Source organism: Carassius auratus, unplaced genomic scaffold (assembly GCF_003368295.1).
Source record: "Carassius auratus strain Wakin unplaced genomic scaffold, ASM336829v1 scaf_tig00024173, whole genome shotgun sequence".
In the NCBI taxonomy this organism is placed as follows: domain Eukaryota; kingdom Metazoa; phylum Chordata; class Actinopteri; order Cypriniformes; family Cyprinidae; genus Carassius; species Carassius auratus.
In genome coordinates, this window is record NW_020525323.1 from 101,806 (window position 1) to 119,906 (window position 18,101).

Sequence of the window (18,101 nt, forward strand, 5' to 3'; positions counted from 1 at the left end):
CTCCTGTGTGACTTCCTGTGTTTGTGACAAAATTAACTTCAAGCCTTTTGGTAGATTCAGTCTTTAAGGGCTGCCTTTACTCAAGGTGTTATGTAGGCCTTAACATTTCTGTTAGAGCTCCATTCAGAGCACCAGAGTAAAGTGGACAGTTTTCTTGGCCTGTTAAATGTAGCTTTAGTGGTGGTTCTTCCCCAAAAACAAATTTTCTAAATGGGCCTATAATGCAGTATAATTTGCTCAAATGATCTTTTGAGCATATCAGACTAACTATACTAAATTCACTTGTTCAAATGATCTGTTCTGCTTTCCCTAAAACAAGTGTCTTGAATGTTCTTAAACTTGGTTTGAAACTGCCTTTAAGTTTCCATGAGCTAAAATATCAAGGACTTAAGACTCTTAAAATTCAAATGTCTGCCACCATGGCTGAAACATAACTGTTCATGCATATAAACCCAAATGTATTACAACAATATGACTTTGGGGTGTTAAATGTATGAGCATAATCAAGCTGCTATTAAAGTAGCTGACTCAAGGGGCTAACAAAGTCATTATCTCATCTGTTTGATATCGGTTTCTTACATTTATTAGGGAGCGGTTGTGAATGCATAATTGCTCCTTTATATTGATAAAGTCTACAGTACATCTTCGTAAGAAAGCACGGATGCCACCTTATGGTCAGATGATGCTGCATCTTAATTTGTGCTTCACATAAGAGTACAGCAGATGGCGCTACACTCTCAGTAAACATAAGTTCTTGTTGCTTTGCTTTAAGAAAACTGAACCGAGACCAATAGTTACTCAATCAAGGTGCAAGAGACTCCGTGTTTTCTCCTGGGAAGAATCCACAAAAAATATTTTAGTAAGAGTGATATGAAATAGAAAAACAAAACGTGGCACATATCCAATTTGAGCTAACAATATACTCCAATAAGTGGCTGGTGTTTTTAGGTTCATCCTTGTGTGCTTGAACTTCGGTTATTGATGTAGTAGATATACTTATAAATATGGGTGGCCTAGTTGCATATAAATTACTGCAAGCTGTTCCTCGTCTGACAGCACTTGATGAAAAATGATCAAGACATTTTCCTGCTGTGTACATCTGTGCGAGTGTACAGCATAATACAGATTGTGCTTTATTAATAGCTGAGGCAGCTATCGGTGTATTGAGTAACAGCATCAATATTCATTATTTATCCAACCAACATACTCCCATATTCTCTTTTTAGATTTATTTCATATGTATATGTTATAACCACTGACCATTTAGTCGTTTTTATATAGCTGGCCTCAAAATCTTTCATCATCAAGCAGCGAACATAAACGATTTACAAATGAATCTCTCGAATCTCATAATCAGCCGAGTTCATCTGAATTCGCTCTCTACCCCCAACACAAGCACACAATGTCATTCTTCCCTTCAACTTCCCACGCAGGGACGCAGTTCCCCTCCATTCATGATGAAATAATTACACAGAGGAGCAAGCCACTAATAAGTGAGTAGTGGGCGACAGAGGCATCAGCATTCACAGCGCTATTTCTTATTGATTGCGCAATTATTTGAGACTCATTTAGTCCTGTCCCACAGACATGAACGTTTGTGATTGATTGCTTAATGCAAATTAGACTGCGGGATGTTTTAATTTTATAATGAACAGAAGCGAGGTGTTGTGCCTGTGATATGGACGAGCTCCAGTGTCATTAGATCTATTTTGCTCGGGCCCCTGCAGAGCTGTGGTCAAATGAGCACCGGGGGTCTCAGAACAAATTCGTGGTGCCTCACAGTGTCCGGTCCGACTGAGCGTCTTCTGCTCACAGCAGTCACCTACAGCACAGACCCTCTGTATAACCAGTGCTATTTTACTCTCATTGAGATGCTGTTATTTTACTCTCATTGAGATGATGTTATGATTTATATATATATATATAAATGTTTATGTATTTTTATATATTATTTTTATTTCAGTTTGAGTTATTTTGCGTAATCTTAAAATCGGCTTTGCAATGAGCTAAAACTAAATTGAGTAAAATGAATATTTTTAAATGGAACACCAATTAACTTCATAATTTATTTTTTAAAAAGCGAATCAAATTTGTTGTCACCTTCACCCCAAAAATAAACTGAAATATTTAATGAAAAACCAGTCTGTCCTATAGGTTCTATTAATTGTAAATTTTGTAAATTTTTAGCTGAAGTTAATTTTAGTTCAACAACTTAAAATAAATATAAAATGAGAAATTGCCTTGACAACTAATTGAACTTAAGTTAATTTATTTCAGTTACTTTTTAAATTTTATTTCAGGAACAAATAATTTTTTTTTTTTTTACAATGAAACACTTTTATTGATGTATCTAATTAATGAAACATCTGTATTTGGTTAAAATCGCTCAGTGGTAGTGTAAAAAAACAATTTTTTTTTACCCTGTCAAAAACAGCTCTTTTCAGAGCAAGCCATTTTTTAGAATTTACCTTTAAATGTTAATGAGCTCTGCTGACCCCGCCCCTCTCTTCTGAGCTGCTTTTCGGAGAGATGGTATACTTTAGCTGCATTCATCGAGAAACTTGCTAATTAGCAAATTATGAATGATATAAATACTGAATGATTCAGTGCTGGAAAGCCACTGTCAGTCAAACTATTGTGGGAGGGTCCTGTTTTGTGATGTCACACAGACAAGCATCTGAAATCGTCTGGATTTGTGAAAGTGGTAAAGATTTTAGTAGATAAAAAAAAACCTCTGGGTGGATTTTGTGTACACACACTGCCAACATACATTTCAGTTCAAAAAGCTTGTAAAATTGCATGTAGCACCAAATGAGCCCTTTAAAATATATTTTGTGACAAAGTGACAAAGGTTTTTAATGGTTTTAGTTTGAATTAACAATAAGAACCTGATCCTGGAGCTGAAAGAGAGGAAAAATGTTCTGGTTTTCGACTACATAAATATCTGTGCTGCCAGATGTTAAGGATCTGTGATGATCTAGGCTTTTTCTGAATTCATGAAATTAATTTTTTCAACATACGGTGAAGTATAATTGATTGGTTACAGTGTCCTTGTACAGTTTCATTTGAAAAGAGCATCTCTCACTTATAGTACAGAGTCCCATTTCCTGCAGAGCCCAAGGGACAGGTCTAATGGCAGGTAACTCATCATTAGGAGACAGTTCTGCAATATGTTACAATTCTCATGAGAAGCCACTTAGATGTTACTGTTTCCCTTTGCAATTTATATTTTTATTTCAGTTCATCTGAAATACAGCTTTTAAATGACTGTTTGACACAAAGAATTTGCATTGTGAATGCACAATGAACTACTCTTTCTAGAATTATATGTAAAAAATAATGTCTCCTAACTCTGATATAAATTAAGCCATTTCATTAAAAGCATGGGGAATGTGCCACACTCAAGGACATTGAGAAAGATGTTGTCTGAAGTGATGGATGATCCACGAGGGGCACCCAAACGCAGCCAGTCTGTGCTTTGAGCATTTTAACTCTGGCTTCAAATGAAAAATACTGAGAAAGTGAGACCAGCCACCTGGACGTCAAATCTTCAGCTATTCTAATAAATAATATCTCATCTTTCATCTTCCAGTCTTAGAATAATAAATCAAATCATGCAAATAAATAAATGCTTAATTCCAAGTTCAATTTGCTTGCGGATTAGAGGCTTTCTGAGCCGTTGAGGGATTCAATACAATGTCCCTATTCACCGGATGTCACATTCATCATGGCTTTCATTACAGCTCTGCACAGGCTCGAATTATGTGCTTTACGCTGTCATTCCACAAAGTCAAGGTGTTGAGATCATCGCTGCTTTTCCTTGTCTTGTGCAACAAACACGTGATTCCACTTTAAAAAGAATCAAACCAAGGATTCTTTATTTCTCCATGCACTAAACAATAACAAATATTTGCCATCTTTTCAAGCACGACAGGAAGCATTTGGGTGCCTGTTCTGCATTTCATAACTGTAGGCCTGTTTTTCATTAAGCAAAAATATGAATATACCAGCCTGCTTACACCACTAAAATCTGCTTTGTACCATAAATACTAATAACAACCATAATGACATGGAGTTAAACAGAAAGCCATGTGATGAATTAAAGATCATCATAAATATCCCTTTCTATGAACAATTGCTAATGCTATGTTGCAATGTTACCCTTACAAAGACAAAATAGCATCATTCTAACACACGGCTGTAAACACTGACTGAACAACATACAGTGTAACATAACCAAAACAAGCAAAACTGTTTACGGTGCTGTAAACGGTTTACTACTTTTTACAGAAACATTACACGAGCTAATAAAATGTGTATTGTGTTCATTTTAAATGCTTTTTACAATTATAGTATGAAAAACACAACAACTGGGTTGCTGCAAATCATTAAAACTTACCTATAATGGAAAAAGGGGTTTATTTTGATTATTGCTAATTGTATATATTTGATATATCAGCCCTGTGAGCGTATCAGATGGTGCAAACGCTCAATCAACAGCTGAAACTGCTATATTATAATCATCATGATCACAGCATGTAATCATTGCTTTAATTTGTATTCGTCATTTCTGCTTAAATACTGTCATTAACTAACTGCATGATTTGTATTATCCTAGAACTAGTGCATTTAGAGCCTTGCATTTCTATCATATGGATATTACTTTGACACATTCACCTCTGATAACAGATTACCCTTCACTGTAATGTAGAAACATGCATTTTATGTAAAGCTGCATTGCAACGATATGCCTATGCAAACACTTCACAGAAAATAAAAAAATACAAATTATAATATTATTAAAAAAATAAAGAAATCAAGTATTTTTTTTACCATTTCTTAATGTATATACCATTGTGAAAGTCTACAGTATAACCTAAATCCCCATAATGCACAGCTGTAAAGGGATAGTTAACCTAACAATAGTTTGAGTAATTACTCATGTCGTTCTAAACTTCACATGAGCTGTGATATAACACCCGAGTCATACTCTTTAAGGTTTAGGAACTTGACAGTTCTTGATCAGCACTCAATTTCTTGTATGGAAAACATCAGCTTTCTTCTTTTTTTGTTCCACAAGAAAAAAAGAAAAGAAAAGTCAAACAGGTTTGGAATGACATAAGGATGAGTTTGTGATGACAAAATTGTCATTTTGGGGCAATCGTCCCTTTAAGTGTCTTACTGCATGACTGAAACACTTATTATGTGGTGCACAAAGGCATTAATCAGTATGTCCTGAGATAAAATGAGTGTTTTCCACTAATAACTATCTTATTATAACATTATGACACCTGAATATTCTTGTGGGACGATTCTCTGCAGGCCCTAATCCTCTGACTGATCTCTTCACAGCCCATCGATCCTGCTGTCTTCATTTAAACACAGCTTTGTGTTAGTTGTAATGTGCACACAAGTGAGTAACAGCAGCCCTCCTGTGCTCTGTTTGCATGTCGTCAGGGGAGCTTTATGTCACGCTCCAGCTCTGAACGGATATACGTCCAATAAACATAGTGCTCAGCGATGCCCTTACTAAAAAGTGCCATGTGCCTTGGACATTTTCTACAGAATATGTCAGTCATATAGAAGAGGCACGGGGGCATCACTGTTATAAGGGTTCGTGAGATGGTGCCCAGATGGCACAGCAGGTGCAGAGTCCCGCTCTGGGCACGTGGTTAGAATGTACCTGTCAAAAAATACACTTCATCCTTGAATCTGTACATCTCCCTGTACATCTGTGTTTTAGCTCACGCAGCTGGAGGTGACATCCCTGCAGCATCCGAGACATTTAACAGCGCAGTCACGAGATGGGAAGGATGAAATCTCAGGAAATGGGAATTATTTTTTGCTTAGCGGTCAGCCTATTTGTCACTAAAGCTTTCAAGCTTCTCTCTATGCGGTCACCTTTCCTTAATCCTTCCTTGCTCTAGCTTGTACTATTCCAAAATATGTCTGAAACTTTGCCTCACAAGCACTTCTCATATTTATTCATTTATTTATTTATGATGAATTGCTTGTATTATTCATTTGTACGTCACTTTGAAAAACATCTGCTAAATGAAAAAAATGTAGATGTAAAAAAAAATTGATAAAAATGAATTGAAATAAAGCAAAAATAAAATAAAAATATTAAGATGAAAACCATCGTAGTCTAGGCAATGTTATTGTTTAATTTACATGGAATAACTAGATTTGTGCACTAACCGGAAGTAAAAAAAAAATAAAAAATCTAAATCAAACTACTAAAAACTATAATAACATATAGATAACCAAATAGTTAATATATCTAAATATTTAATAATTACATTTAGTTTTAGCATCATATGGAAGCATAATTATAAAACACAGTCAGTCTATATGAAAAAAAAAAACTTGATTGGCTTCTATGGACATAACTAAAACAAATTATTATTTGCAGTTTAGTAAGTGAGTCCGATGATTGTGTAACTGCTTTGATCCATTTAGTTTAGTGAAGGATTCATCATACTGATTCAAACCAGACTTTTTTAACTATTCATTAAAAGAACTGGCTCATCGAGGCTTTAATTAGGGAATTAGGCCTAGTCCATGCATTTGTTGGATTCTCTAAAAAGAACTGAGTCATTTATTCGTGAATCGAGTTATAGTACACTGGTAAAGCGTATGTTATTTTTGCCTACAGTCCACAACAATGCCAATGCATAAATTCGGTAGCTTTAGATCGACACAGCCTTCAAAATGTCTGCATAGCAATAAGGATTAGAGTCATGTGGTTTTAGAACGAAATGAGGGTGAGTAAATGATAACAGAACTTTTTTTATTATAATATGTACGAGCTCTTCTTTTAAAGGTGTTTTTGAGCTAATGGACACTATGACATAGAGTGCCACTTTGTTTATGTGACTCATTTCGTCAAGCTGTTGAAAGCTGACAGAAATGTTCCAATCGCCCATGGTCTCTCTCTCTCTAAACCCCGGGAGAGAGAGCAGCTGGACCCTGTGCTGCAGCACAATCTCCAGATGCTGTGATCTCCAGATGAAGGGCATCAATCAGTCTCTAAGGACATCGGGTGTAGAATGAATCTAATGAGCTCAGAGGGAACACTGAACCTCGCGGCCTCTCTGCCAGTCTCCGTTCATTCACTCAGGGTTGAACTAGGGATGAAGTTATTGTGTATTGTGGAGTTCACCGCATGTGTGGAAAAAGCACTTTGCTAGTACCACAGGCAGACGTGTTATACATTCAGTGCAGTGCCTGCGAATGCTGTGCGAAACTAAAAATGCTATAGTGACTGTGATGGATTAGATTCTTTTCAAGTTAGGAAGTGCGGAGCTGTGCAAGGCCTGATTGAACATCACAGTGGCCGTCTACATGCCTGCAGTGAGCAGAAAAACCCAGCTCTCTCGGCAGGCCTGGCACCGCAGGGCAGCCGAAAGGAAAAGAGGAACGAGGTTTACTTTTTAACATCCTGGCGTCAGTCGTCGCTGAGTGAACCCTGCTTTCAACACACGGTTTACAGGATGAAGCTCAGCGCTTCAGGCGTGTTTACAGTGGACCGGACCATCTAATGCAAGAAGGTAAAGACCCTCCAGGCAGTTTGGGTGTTGAGAGCTCCTTCTTCACTGTTTGTTCCTTCAGAGGGGCGCGGCTGCAGTGGGATGGGAGCGCTCGGTGGTGGCCCTCCATCTGGGACTCCTGTCAGAATATTTGAGGCAGACCTACCGGATCCCGCAGGAAAGGAGACCTTTACCCCTCCAGGCAACACGGATCAATGGTCTCCTCTGCCTCTCTTTGAGCAGATGAATGCATCGTATGTTAGCATGCAGCGAGAGCGCTCACAACCCTCAGTGTGTCATTTCAGAGCATTCACTTCACACGCACTCTTTTACGCAAAGAAGCATTAGTCGAGATTTGATTAAAATTCAAAACCGCCTTGGCACTTTTCTGAGTGCGAACTGCTTATGCATTCGCACTCTCGGGCTGCATATTAAAAAAGCACGCTTTGTTATTACTGGCAAAGGAGCTGCACTGTGAGTACTTTCAGTTGATCTTGGTGGAGATGCTTTTGTCAGATTAATAACCAGATAGTGAGCCATTTGAGAACACAGCAGTCTTCTATCCGCTTCTTTATTATGAAGTAGTAAAAAGAAAATGTCTCACACAATCTAAACATTTGAAAAGGCACATAATGGAAATGAGGGAAAGAAGAAAAGACTTTAGATGGAAAAGGGTGGAAACAATTTTCATCATTTCCCATTCAGTCTGTTAAGCTGTGGACAGTGAAAAGAGTTTAATTTTGTCATGAACTAAACACACGTGCTTACGGTAAAGCTAAACACAGAAAAATCCATCAGAGAAAAAATATTGTGACAAATATGCAATCTATTTCAGAAAGGCTCGTCTGATTTTAAGAGCCCTCTAAACAAAACAAAAAGGTGAATATATACAAATTTTAATATGAGATATTGTTGCTTGCAAAAAAATGATTTAGTCTGAATACTCAGCTATTTTTTAATGGTTGTCACTGAAGAAAAGATACTTGCCCTAAGAGTGTGTAAAGCATCGACCAGAAGGGGTTAATGCCATAATAATACGCTAAATATTGTCCTAAACAAGCACAATAAAGCTACAAGAAAAACAAAACAAAAAGTTATCCTTACATAAGGCTACTGTGACGAGAGGTATTTAGCAGATGGAAAACTAGCCACACACACTTGGCGGACATAGTGTATGTGACGCTCCATCAAAATGTGTCGGACATCACAGTGGGCCATTTGTGGAAGAAAAAATCAGCAAAAACACTGAATTTCGATTCTTGTGTTTTATGTTGTTTTTGATGAAACAAAGTCTCAGCTTTCAAACTATGTCAGTTTGATTATGAAATTCAAGAAATAAATGTATTTGCATCAAGCTAAAACTGTAAATATAACTATGAATATATGCACTAAAAATGCATTCATTATTTTGGTCACCATGTATTGATGTCTTAGTTACTGATATGTATGCTTGAATAAATGAAGCATAATGTGTAAAAAAAGAAAAAAAAAAAACCTGTTAAGATTTTTTTTTATCACTATCCACACATATTAATCCTAATCTTGTTTGCAGTCAATCTAAATACAAATTCGATTTTAATGATATTTGTGTAGAATGAAGCTTATCAACAAATTATCACCAGATTGAACTGACAATTTAATAGATGCTAAATGAAACCTGGCACTGCTTTAAGACAGAAAGTAATAACATCCTAGCCTAGCTTTTGTGAGTTATTCTTCAGGACAACAGCCAATTTATACTGGCAGTTGAGCAGAGCTTCATTACATCCCACCGTTTAAAACTGTGACAGTCAAAACTCCAAAACGTTCATCGGGCTGATTGGATATAACTTCATTTGAAGTGATTCCCTGTGTAAAAACACTTCATTCTGGGCCAAGCTTTGATGGATGAAACCAGCCCTTGACTGCACGGTTTGTGGATTCTATTGAGGGTGACAATTCTCCTTCAGTCCATTTCCTCCTCAACAGCAACTGAATGGGCGTCGCAGGATTCACCCCCACCAATGTCAAATCATTCTCTGCAACACAGAGCCAGAATTACTGTTAAATAGCCCTCCTCAAAAGACATCCTTCCCAGGTGTGTGTGGCACATTTGCGAATCTAGCGGCTGCTGGCAGAAGAACTGTGTAGATGGCCTATTGCTGATTAAAGCCCACCTCCCTCTTTGACAAACGTCACAGCTAGAGGAGGTGAGCAGCCTTTTATTAACACCTCCATCTATCAGCCCTTCACTTGTAGGGACCCAACTGCTAATTCCAGAATAGATTGACAGTAATTTGTTAACGGTGACTTGATAGGAAGGCAGCAGGAAAAGCAATCCTCCCAGTGATAGATCTGTTTTTTTTCCACCCAGCCTCCACTCACACTGCATACTTTGGCAATCTTTGGGAAAAGTGCTCTGCAGGGTTTGAAGGTCCCATTTTGTTGAACATATAATGGCTCTTTATCCAACCATTGCAACCCCCGCCTCTCCTCTAAACTGCCTTTTGCTCAGTTTGATTTCCGGTTGTCTGGTTCTCACTCGCGCCTGAAAGAAAACGCTGAGCTGGAGCCTGGCTTTTCACCTCCATAACTCAACTTTGGGGCACAGCTTATTACCAGCATGGCTGATGTTGTTGTTGATGATGTTGTTGTTGCAATCAATAGCAAAGCATGTTCGACTAGGTTGAATGCTGGGAAATCATCGACGTGAGTCGCATGCAACTTCCAATCATACAATATGCGACTCGGCAACAGAAAACCAAGTGGGAATGCTTGTGAACTGCATTTTGCATTCACCCTTAAAATTGCCAAGGAACATATGCCACCACTAGATAGTCAATGTGTGCTCAAAGGCGCCATCAGAGTAAATACATCACGGCACGTCAGCGCAGCTAAACAAACGCCCCTCTCTGATGATGCACTGCGAAACAAATTGGAAACGCTTGACTGCAGATTTCATTATGAAGTCTGGTAATAAGTTCATGGGACTGAATAACCCACAGATATTATGATTCACTTCCATCATGCAATTTACCCGTGTCATTTTACTATAAAAACCATGTGCCATCTCAGCCGGCCCCTTCAAAGACAGCTAATAATGTACAAAAACACAATGCAACTGGTCATTTTTTTTGTTTCAGTAAAAAAAAAAATTTTTTTTTTTCTTGTAAAAGATGACCATTTCCAGCAATATGACAGTGTGATATTACCAAGGCTCTGGGCGTCTCTCTCTTGCCACAATGGGAGCCCGGAGATTCGGTGACAGTTGGAATTGGGGAGTCGGCCACTAATGTATCCACACAGCAGGATATTGGAACAACAAGGCAAATGGCTCTCATGTGAGGAGCCAAGGTCCATTGCACACATTTTCTTGGTTCATTCCTAACAGGTGCACACACACATGCATCGGCGCTGTGTGTTGTTCTCTCATTTTGTCTTAATGCTGAGGCGGTGATTGCTATGCCCCGGAGATCATAATATGAACAGGGCCCTCCCTGAAGCGGTTTGTACAGCCGAGAGCGCGGTCAGACATGCATCTCTGCGCTTCATACAGCCATAAATCCTGTTCCTGTTGAGGGGGAAGCAATTTGGTAGGCAGAGCGATATGGGCCATGACAGGACCGGGTCTTGGGCCTCAGAGCCATGAAACAGGCCTTGTGGCCCCAAGCAATGCCTGTCGACTTGTTTGCTGTCAGCACATGCAGTAATGAAGGAAGGCAGAGGCTCTGGACTGAGACTCCTTCCAATCCACAGACCCCAGAGGGTCAAAGCACCGCAACACTGGAATGAAGCCGTTTTCTACCTAGCAATCACTTCTGAATTATTCCACTTTCCCTTTTATACCGAAGGAAATGAGACTGCCGGTAAATGTTTGTTTTTATACTGCAATCATTCTAATGGGTCGTAAAAGGTAAAATGCTCCCACAATATGGACGACCCTTGCTCAGAGGAACTTAATGTTTAATGCAGTCCTAAAACAAACACTTAATCATATCTCCATTCAAACGCAGCTTGTGATCGGTAATGGTGAAAATCAGCCACGCTTCCACTCGGAGGCCATTTTACGCTGGCCTTGGTGATGGAAGACGCAAAATGGACTCTGGATATTGAGGGGAAATGTGGAGAGGAAAAGTCAACCATTAGCGTGTAGAACTTCAAATGGCATCCCTGGTGAGAGATTGAGCTGCCGACGTCCTCTCCATCACAGTACGCTTCCATCGTTTGGTGCGCGTTAATTGTTCCACGCCTCAGTTCGTTAAATGAGCACTCCTGAATAGTTTATCATGATGGAGGGTATGAATATTGCATGCTTGCTTTCTGCTTTTTTTTTTGGTCTTATTAGCATAATGTTTCTTTGTGTAGAGCTGTGGCCCCTTCTGACAGAGGATCATTGCTAGTCGTCAGAGAAGAAGGTGGCCTTTGGTGGGTTTATTGGAGGGTTTAATTGCTTTTATGTGATTTGACAGCAGCGGTTGACTCCCGCAAGGCCGTAGTCCTGCTCTTTAAAATACTCACCTTTTTTGGGGGGTGGAGTGGCGTTATAATGCATGTATCCACGGAGTATAATATATGTTCCCTTTGAGCTACCGCATCTCTTTGACTGTTGTCATTTTCACACACAGCAGGAGTCGCCGATTACTCGGGGCACATTATTGAACCGTAGACGCCTTTGCACCCGGGGCTCCCGTCCTCTCATTTATTTAAATACAATTTCATGATAATTCTGAGGTGGTACACCTTTGAATATTATTTTATTCACATGTGAATTCTCTCGTGCTGAAAGCACAAGCAGAAGAGTCATTAGTCTGTAATTTATCATTTTGTATGTGATTCTCTGATCGCACCTTGTTGCAAGTTGTTCACATACTCAAAGAGACACAGAGGTCTCTAAAAACCTTTTTCTCATGCAATGCCACTGCTTAAGTGATTGACATTGAAACCACCTGCGTTCTGATGTGTTGACTTGTCATCAATGCAGCAGGTTCAAACACATCTTTAGCCTGAATGGATCGCAGGTTGGTTTTGGTTTTGAGTGCCTTTACACTTGGAGATATGGATGTATTTGTTTCTCCTGTGTCTTAATGAATGTAATCCATGAAAGGATCATGAAACCCTGATGAAATACAGTGAACCCAAATGTTGGAGTTAAAGAGATAGTTCAGTGCAAAACAAAAAAATCATCATTTACTAATTTTGTCTTTGCAAACCTGCATGACTTTCTGTCCCTTTAAGAGTGAACTATTTCAGCTAAGCCTACTTCACAGCTATTTGTTTTAATCATAAACAATCTTTCTGCTTATTTATAACATTAAAAACGCATGAGATCATGATGCGCGCCTCTATATGCAAGATGCATTTTGTCAGTAATAAAATTTAGGCGCACTTCTGTTAGATTGCATTATGCTAATTTTATGCCACTACAAGCAAAATCAAAGACATGCATTTTGAAATCTCATCCGCAGTGCTAATGGAAATTGAGAAGTTGAGCTTTTGATGGAGAAAAAAAAAAATAAGCCAAGGGCTTTAAATTCAACATGATTTGTGACAGCACAAAGCAAGCATTCTTTCCGATTACACAAGCACTTAAAATGCAATCTCTTGCTTATTTAGACTACTGGAAGAGTGAATGGTTTCAAACAGGGAGGTCACAGTCACACTAGCCCACTAACAATAGGAGTTCACTCCAAAGAGTGCACTTTAATTCTAGTTCACCATGGTAGTCTAGAGATCAGCGAATACGCAAACATGTTTTGCCATCTTGGCAGGGAGGTGGCTCATTTCCAGTTGAAGAAATAATTTATGAATGGTCAACACAGCAAACATGACTCCCTTGGTAACATTAATTGCTCAGGAAATGACCCCCCCCACCCCACCCCACCCCAAAGCAAGCTTGGTTCTGTCGAATTCACTAAAAATGTTGCACTAGCATTAGCAAAATGAGCTCAGCTTCAGTTCAATGCAACATCAGCTGCTATAAATTGTAAATTGTTCCAGGAAGCACTAAAATGGCATCCCGATGGCTGTGACTGCTCACAAGGGAGACTAAGAAACCACCTCTTGCCTAACAAAACACCCTGGTGACCTTTTGAATCTATTGCACCAGTGTGAACGGTGTGCAGTGAATCATCACGCATGCTGAAAAACACTCTTTCAGAAATGAGATTTTTAAAGGAAGAGAGGGAAAACATTCCATTGCCGGTTAAATGGCTTAAGGACTACCTTAACACAAATAACACTCATTCAATAGAGCACCACAATATTTTCACAGAGGACAGCATTCATTTTCCTCAATGTGGACATGAATATGCAATTCAGCCATGTTGTAAGATGAAACCTTTTTACAGCATTCCTGCGGTCACATGACTGAAATTTCAGTATGATGATGGTCATAAGGAAGATTACACTACAAGTCTTATTGATTTGTTCTCACAGGCATCTTTAAAGATGCACTTATACAGCAAATGACAGGAGCTGTAAAAAGCTCATCAAGTCGTAATAACAGTTCTACAGAAAGGTTTTGGATCCAAATAGGATGTGGATTGAGGAAAATCAGAGCCAGAGGGTATTACATACTCGATTAAAATAGTGAAAAATGCAACAACAACAACAAAAAACAGACAAACTCAATTCCATTTCATGACATTTATTGATGAACTAGAAAATACTGAGATACTAAAAGAATTGAAAAACACTGATAATGCTGGTTGCGTCAGTAAAAAACAAAACAAAACAAAAAATTCAAATTCCATAAGATCACAAACAAGTCAACAGTAATCTTTAATATCGGTTCCAATGTAAAAAAGAAAAAAAAAAGAAAAAAAAAAGTATTTCGTAATTTAGCTTTTTACAAGATTAAATGTGTGTACAAAGTATATCCGTACTCATCTCCCCCTCTCATAAAGGATCATTTACAAAACCTTGATGCTTTAAAATTTCAAAATAATTTCAAAACTATAGCTTTTTTTTTAACTTTTTATTATTATTTTTATTGTGTAACAGGACCATATCAATGCTGAGGGAACAGCAGATGAAGACCAGTGAAGGACCAGCCTCCAGTCCACACTAACTCTCGCTCTCTTTCTCATCATCTCCCACATTCATGAACACGTTCCTTCCCTCACTAGCAGCTACCTCACAGAATCCAGATTCAGCAGTATTGCACATTAAGCATGGAGGACGATTGTTCCGAGAGGGGGAATGCCATCAAAAAAAAACAAGATTGAACAGAATCATGCAAACAGTGAACTCTAGAACACTTCTACTCGGCTATATACGGTTTTCTAACAAGCCAGTTAAACCTTATACATCATAAGATACGCTCAAACGGACCCTGGACGAGTAGCAGAGGACTTCAGCGCTTCATCCCACATGACTGCTACCAGCAGAGGCCACTGTCTCATTCAGTGACCCAGCCCCCGTTCACGTTACACTACGCCACAAGAAGCAAAATATACTTTTGTTGATTGCTCTAATATTATTCCTAGAAGCATATACGCGATTTCTAAAACATGCAGACAAAAATACTCTAAAAAGTGCTTTTAGCTTGACTCAAGCTCCGAGTAAACTTTTGTTTTGAGGGGCACTTAATTTGTACAACTCGCTAAACAGGCAAAAACATTCAACACAGATCTGTTTTTAAAAGATCGCGTCTAATAAAATAAAAAAAAGAGAGCTTGCTTATTGTTGCTTCAGATTCACTGTGCATTTGAAGATCATTTGGCATCTGAATTAGCTTTGGGTGCGTGTAAAATCCTCAACCAAATTGGGTGACTTAGAAAAACAGTCCAAACAGGCTGAATAGCGTTTTAAGCCTCAAGACCACACATACAATGATAAAACATGTTAAGAAATACAACCTATTGAATATCAACAAGATAATATCTCTTTAAGAGAGACCGGGCAATGTAATATGAAACGTACACAAAAAAATATATATATATTTTACACATTTCAGACGGTTCTACTATACGTAATAGTGTCAACATTTCTATAATATAAAGACATTTCCAAAATACTGAGTAGGCCAAATATTTTCCAGTCGCAAAGACCGGAAGTCTCTAGTGTCCATACCCTTCTCGAACTCACTATTCTCCCTCTAAAAACGGGGAAAAATAAAACAAAACAACAGAAAGGACCAAGTGTCTAATGAACATCAGGGCATTCATCATGGCGAAAGTATTAAAAACAGGCAATGGTTTAAAAGCCTACATTTCAGTGACATTTCTCTCACAAGTGGAAAAATACCACCAAGAGAAAATATTAAAAAACAAAAACATGAAACGTTGAACCAGTTTGGGAGGTAGAAAGAATTACAGAGTAAAAAAAAAAACTGGGCTGGACAACAACAACAACAACATTAGTAGTAGCCTCTTACCTCATCTTTTCTATACATCTTGATAACCATAATTGTTTAAAAAAGATCAGTACAGAATAAGATCATCTAATGGTTTTAGTTTCATTAAAAAACACACATAGACATGAAAATCATTTCAGAACAGTTTCCTTCCAGCATCAAACAACACTTTAAAAAGAAAAAGACATTCATACCTCCTCTGAACCGTAAGAATGAGGCACAAATAAGAACCATAATTACAATTAAGCAAATAAGGTGTTTGCTAGTCTCTTCATCCATGCAAGGATGCCATAAATCAAATACATTTGACTGGTCTTGATTAGAGAAGCAGCGAATACATAGCCTGGTCCTGACTGCCTCTGATGACTGATGGCACTTTCTCTGGAACACAATATCAATCAGAAGGAGCTATCTTCAAAGACAACATTCAGACTTTGATTCTGCCGGTACACGGCAGCTTTTAGGGACCAAGGTTAAGGCTATTAGGAACGAACCAGAAAACGAGATGAAAAAAAAAAAAGACTTGAGAAAGGCAAAAAACAACTCCGCTTTCGACTTTAAGCGCTAACAGATAACGTCACCTGCACTGCTGCCACTTGTTTATTCCAAGAAAGTGCTTTCATGCATGAGATTTAATTGCTTTCTGTGGGGGATAATTTCAGAAAAAAAAGAGAAAGCAGAGTAAAATAGACACGATAAGCAAGTGTAGCCTGATTAAACCGTGCTTTTAAACTCTCATTCTCCATCTCTCACTGACCCTGAGAAGCAATGAGAGAGCTAAAATGGTTTTCCCGCAAAGCGCTTCACGTCCACCTGAACAGGGGATTGTCAAGGGAAGTCTGTCCTGTGTAAGACCAAGGGCAGAATTTAAGTGCTTTCTGTTGTAAAACTGCATTATGGGACAACTGGCTTCGAACACAGTCAAATCCCACGAACCATCTGTCCTGTAATAGTAGTTTTGATATCAAGATTACATTACGTCGTCAATGTAGTGGGCATCTGAGATTCCAGTAACGACTTACAAGATCCGTACTCTAAAACTTCCTGATATTGGTTAACATTTTTTCACAGTTTATTAAAGCTTTTTTTGTATTCTTTTGATGCTTTAAAAAAAAAAATTAATCGCCACATAAATCTATGGTACACGAAAATAAAATATATTTGTCCATGTCATATATAGCTTGTATGCATGTATTTACAAACGGGCGTCATCTGCATCCGTTTCTGTCCCAGGAGAGCCCTTGACTCGTAAAAAGAAACCTTTCTGGCGCTGTGACTGAGGGCCGAGGATCGTATATAAATATTCGGATAGATCTTCTGGGCCACTCGGTGGAAAAGTGACTCACACTTTCCTATTAATAAACAGTCCTTGCAGGCTCCTTCTTTTAAGTGCTTCTCACATGGGCCACAGCTTTACGTCTGCTATCGTTTTACCTGTCGGAGTTCATTAGCCAGCCCTTGAAGTTCTGCCAGGGATCTAGCAGCAGTAACTGGACAGCTGAGCGTGTGGTGGGGACGACTCTCTGGGCAGAAGTGTGACATGGCCTGTCAGCTTTAATTACTCTTTCCATTGTTGGTCCCACAGCCAAAGAAGCTGGTTCCAAGCAGGCCTTCTCACCCGGAGAATGAGTCCTGCAGAAGTGGTGTCACCTCCATTTCAGCCGCACCGTTGATGGCTGAAGCAAACAGGACTCAGCGGTGCAGATGCAGTTGACCTCTGAGACATTTTTGATGCTGGAGATTCCCGAGAACATCATTTGTCCACCACAATCATGGAGCAGACCAAACACTTGCGATGAACTTCGACTCGATTTGACAATACGGTCACCATCGTGTTTGAAACGATGGGCATCTGTTGAAGTGATCTCAACGTCTTTGTCAGGACGTTTTCTGTACTCGTCTGATAAGTCGGGCTTTGGGTGAAGAAAACACGTCTTGTCTAGCCCTTGTATCTCATTCGCTTGGTTCCACGCGCCTCATTTGTTGATCCTCAGCAGATTACAGGCACCCCATCCGTGTTGAATATCATTCCCGTGGTGGGTTCATAAGTGCCGGCCAGGTAGTAGAGGTCTTCGCTGTCTTGATACTTCTTAGTTTTAATCATCTGCTCATATTGCTCAAGACTGACCACCAGGCATTTATGAGAAATGGTCTGGACGTCATTCTCATCAATGTGAGAGGACTGGTAGAGAGCCCGCTGGAAAGAGAAAGCAGAAAGAGCTATCGGTCTGTTT

General features: G+C 38.9%; 1 protein-coding gene across 4 annotated transcripts in view; it reads right to left on the reverse strand.

The window, feature by feature from the left end:
• Positions 1-14,355: 14,355 nt before the first annotated feature.
• tnrc18 (trinucleotide repeat containing 18) overlaps positions 14,356-18,101 on the reverse strand; it is a 61,651-nt gene continuing 57,905 nt past the window's right edge. For all 4 annotated transcript variants that reach the window (XM_026250374.1, XM_026250373.1, XM_026250372.1 and 1 more), the window contains exon 30: positions 14,356-18,064. In XM_026250374.1, the coding sequence (XP_026106159.1) occupies positions 17,858-18,064 (207 nt within the window). In that variant the 3' untranslated portion in view covers positions 14,356-17,857. The remainder of the gene's footprint in view (positions 18,065-18,101) is intronic.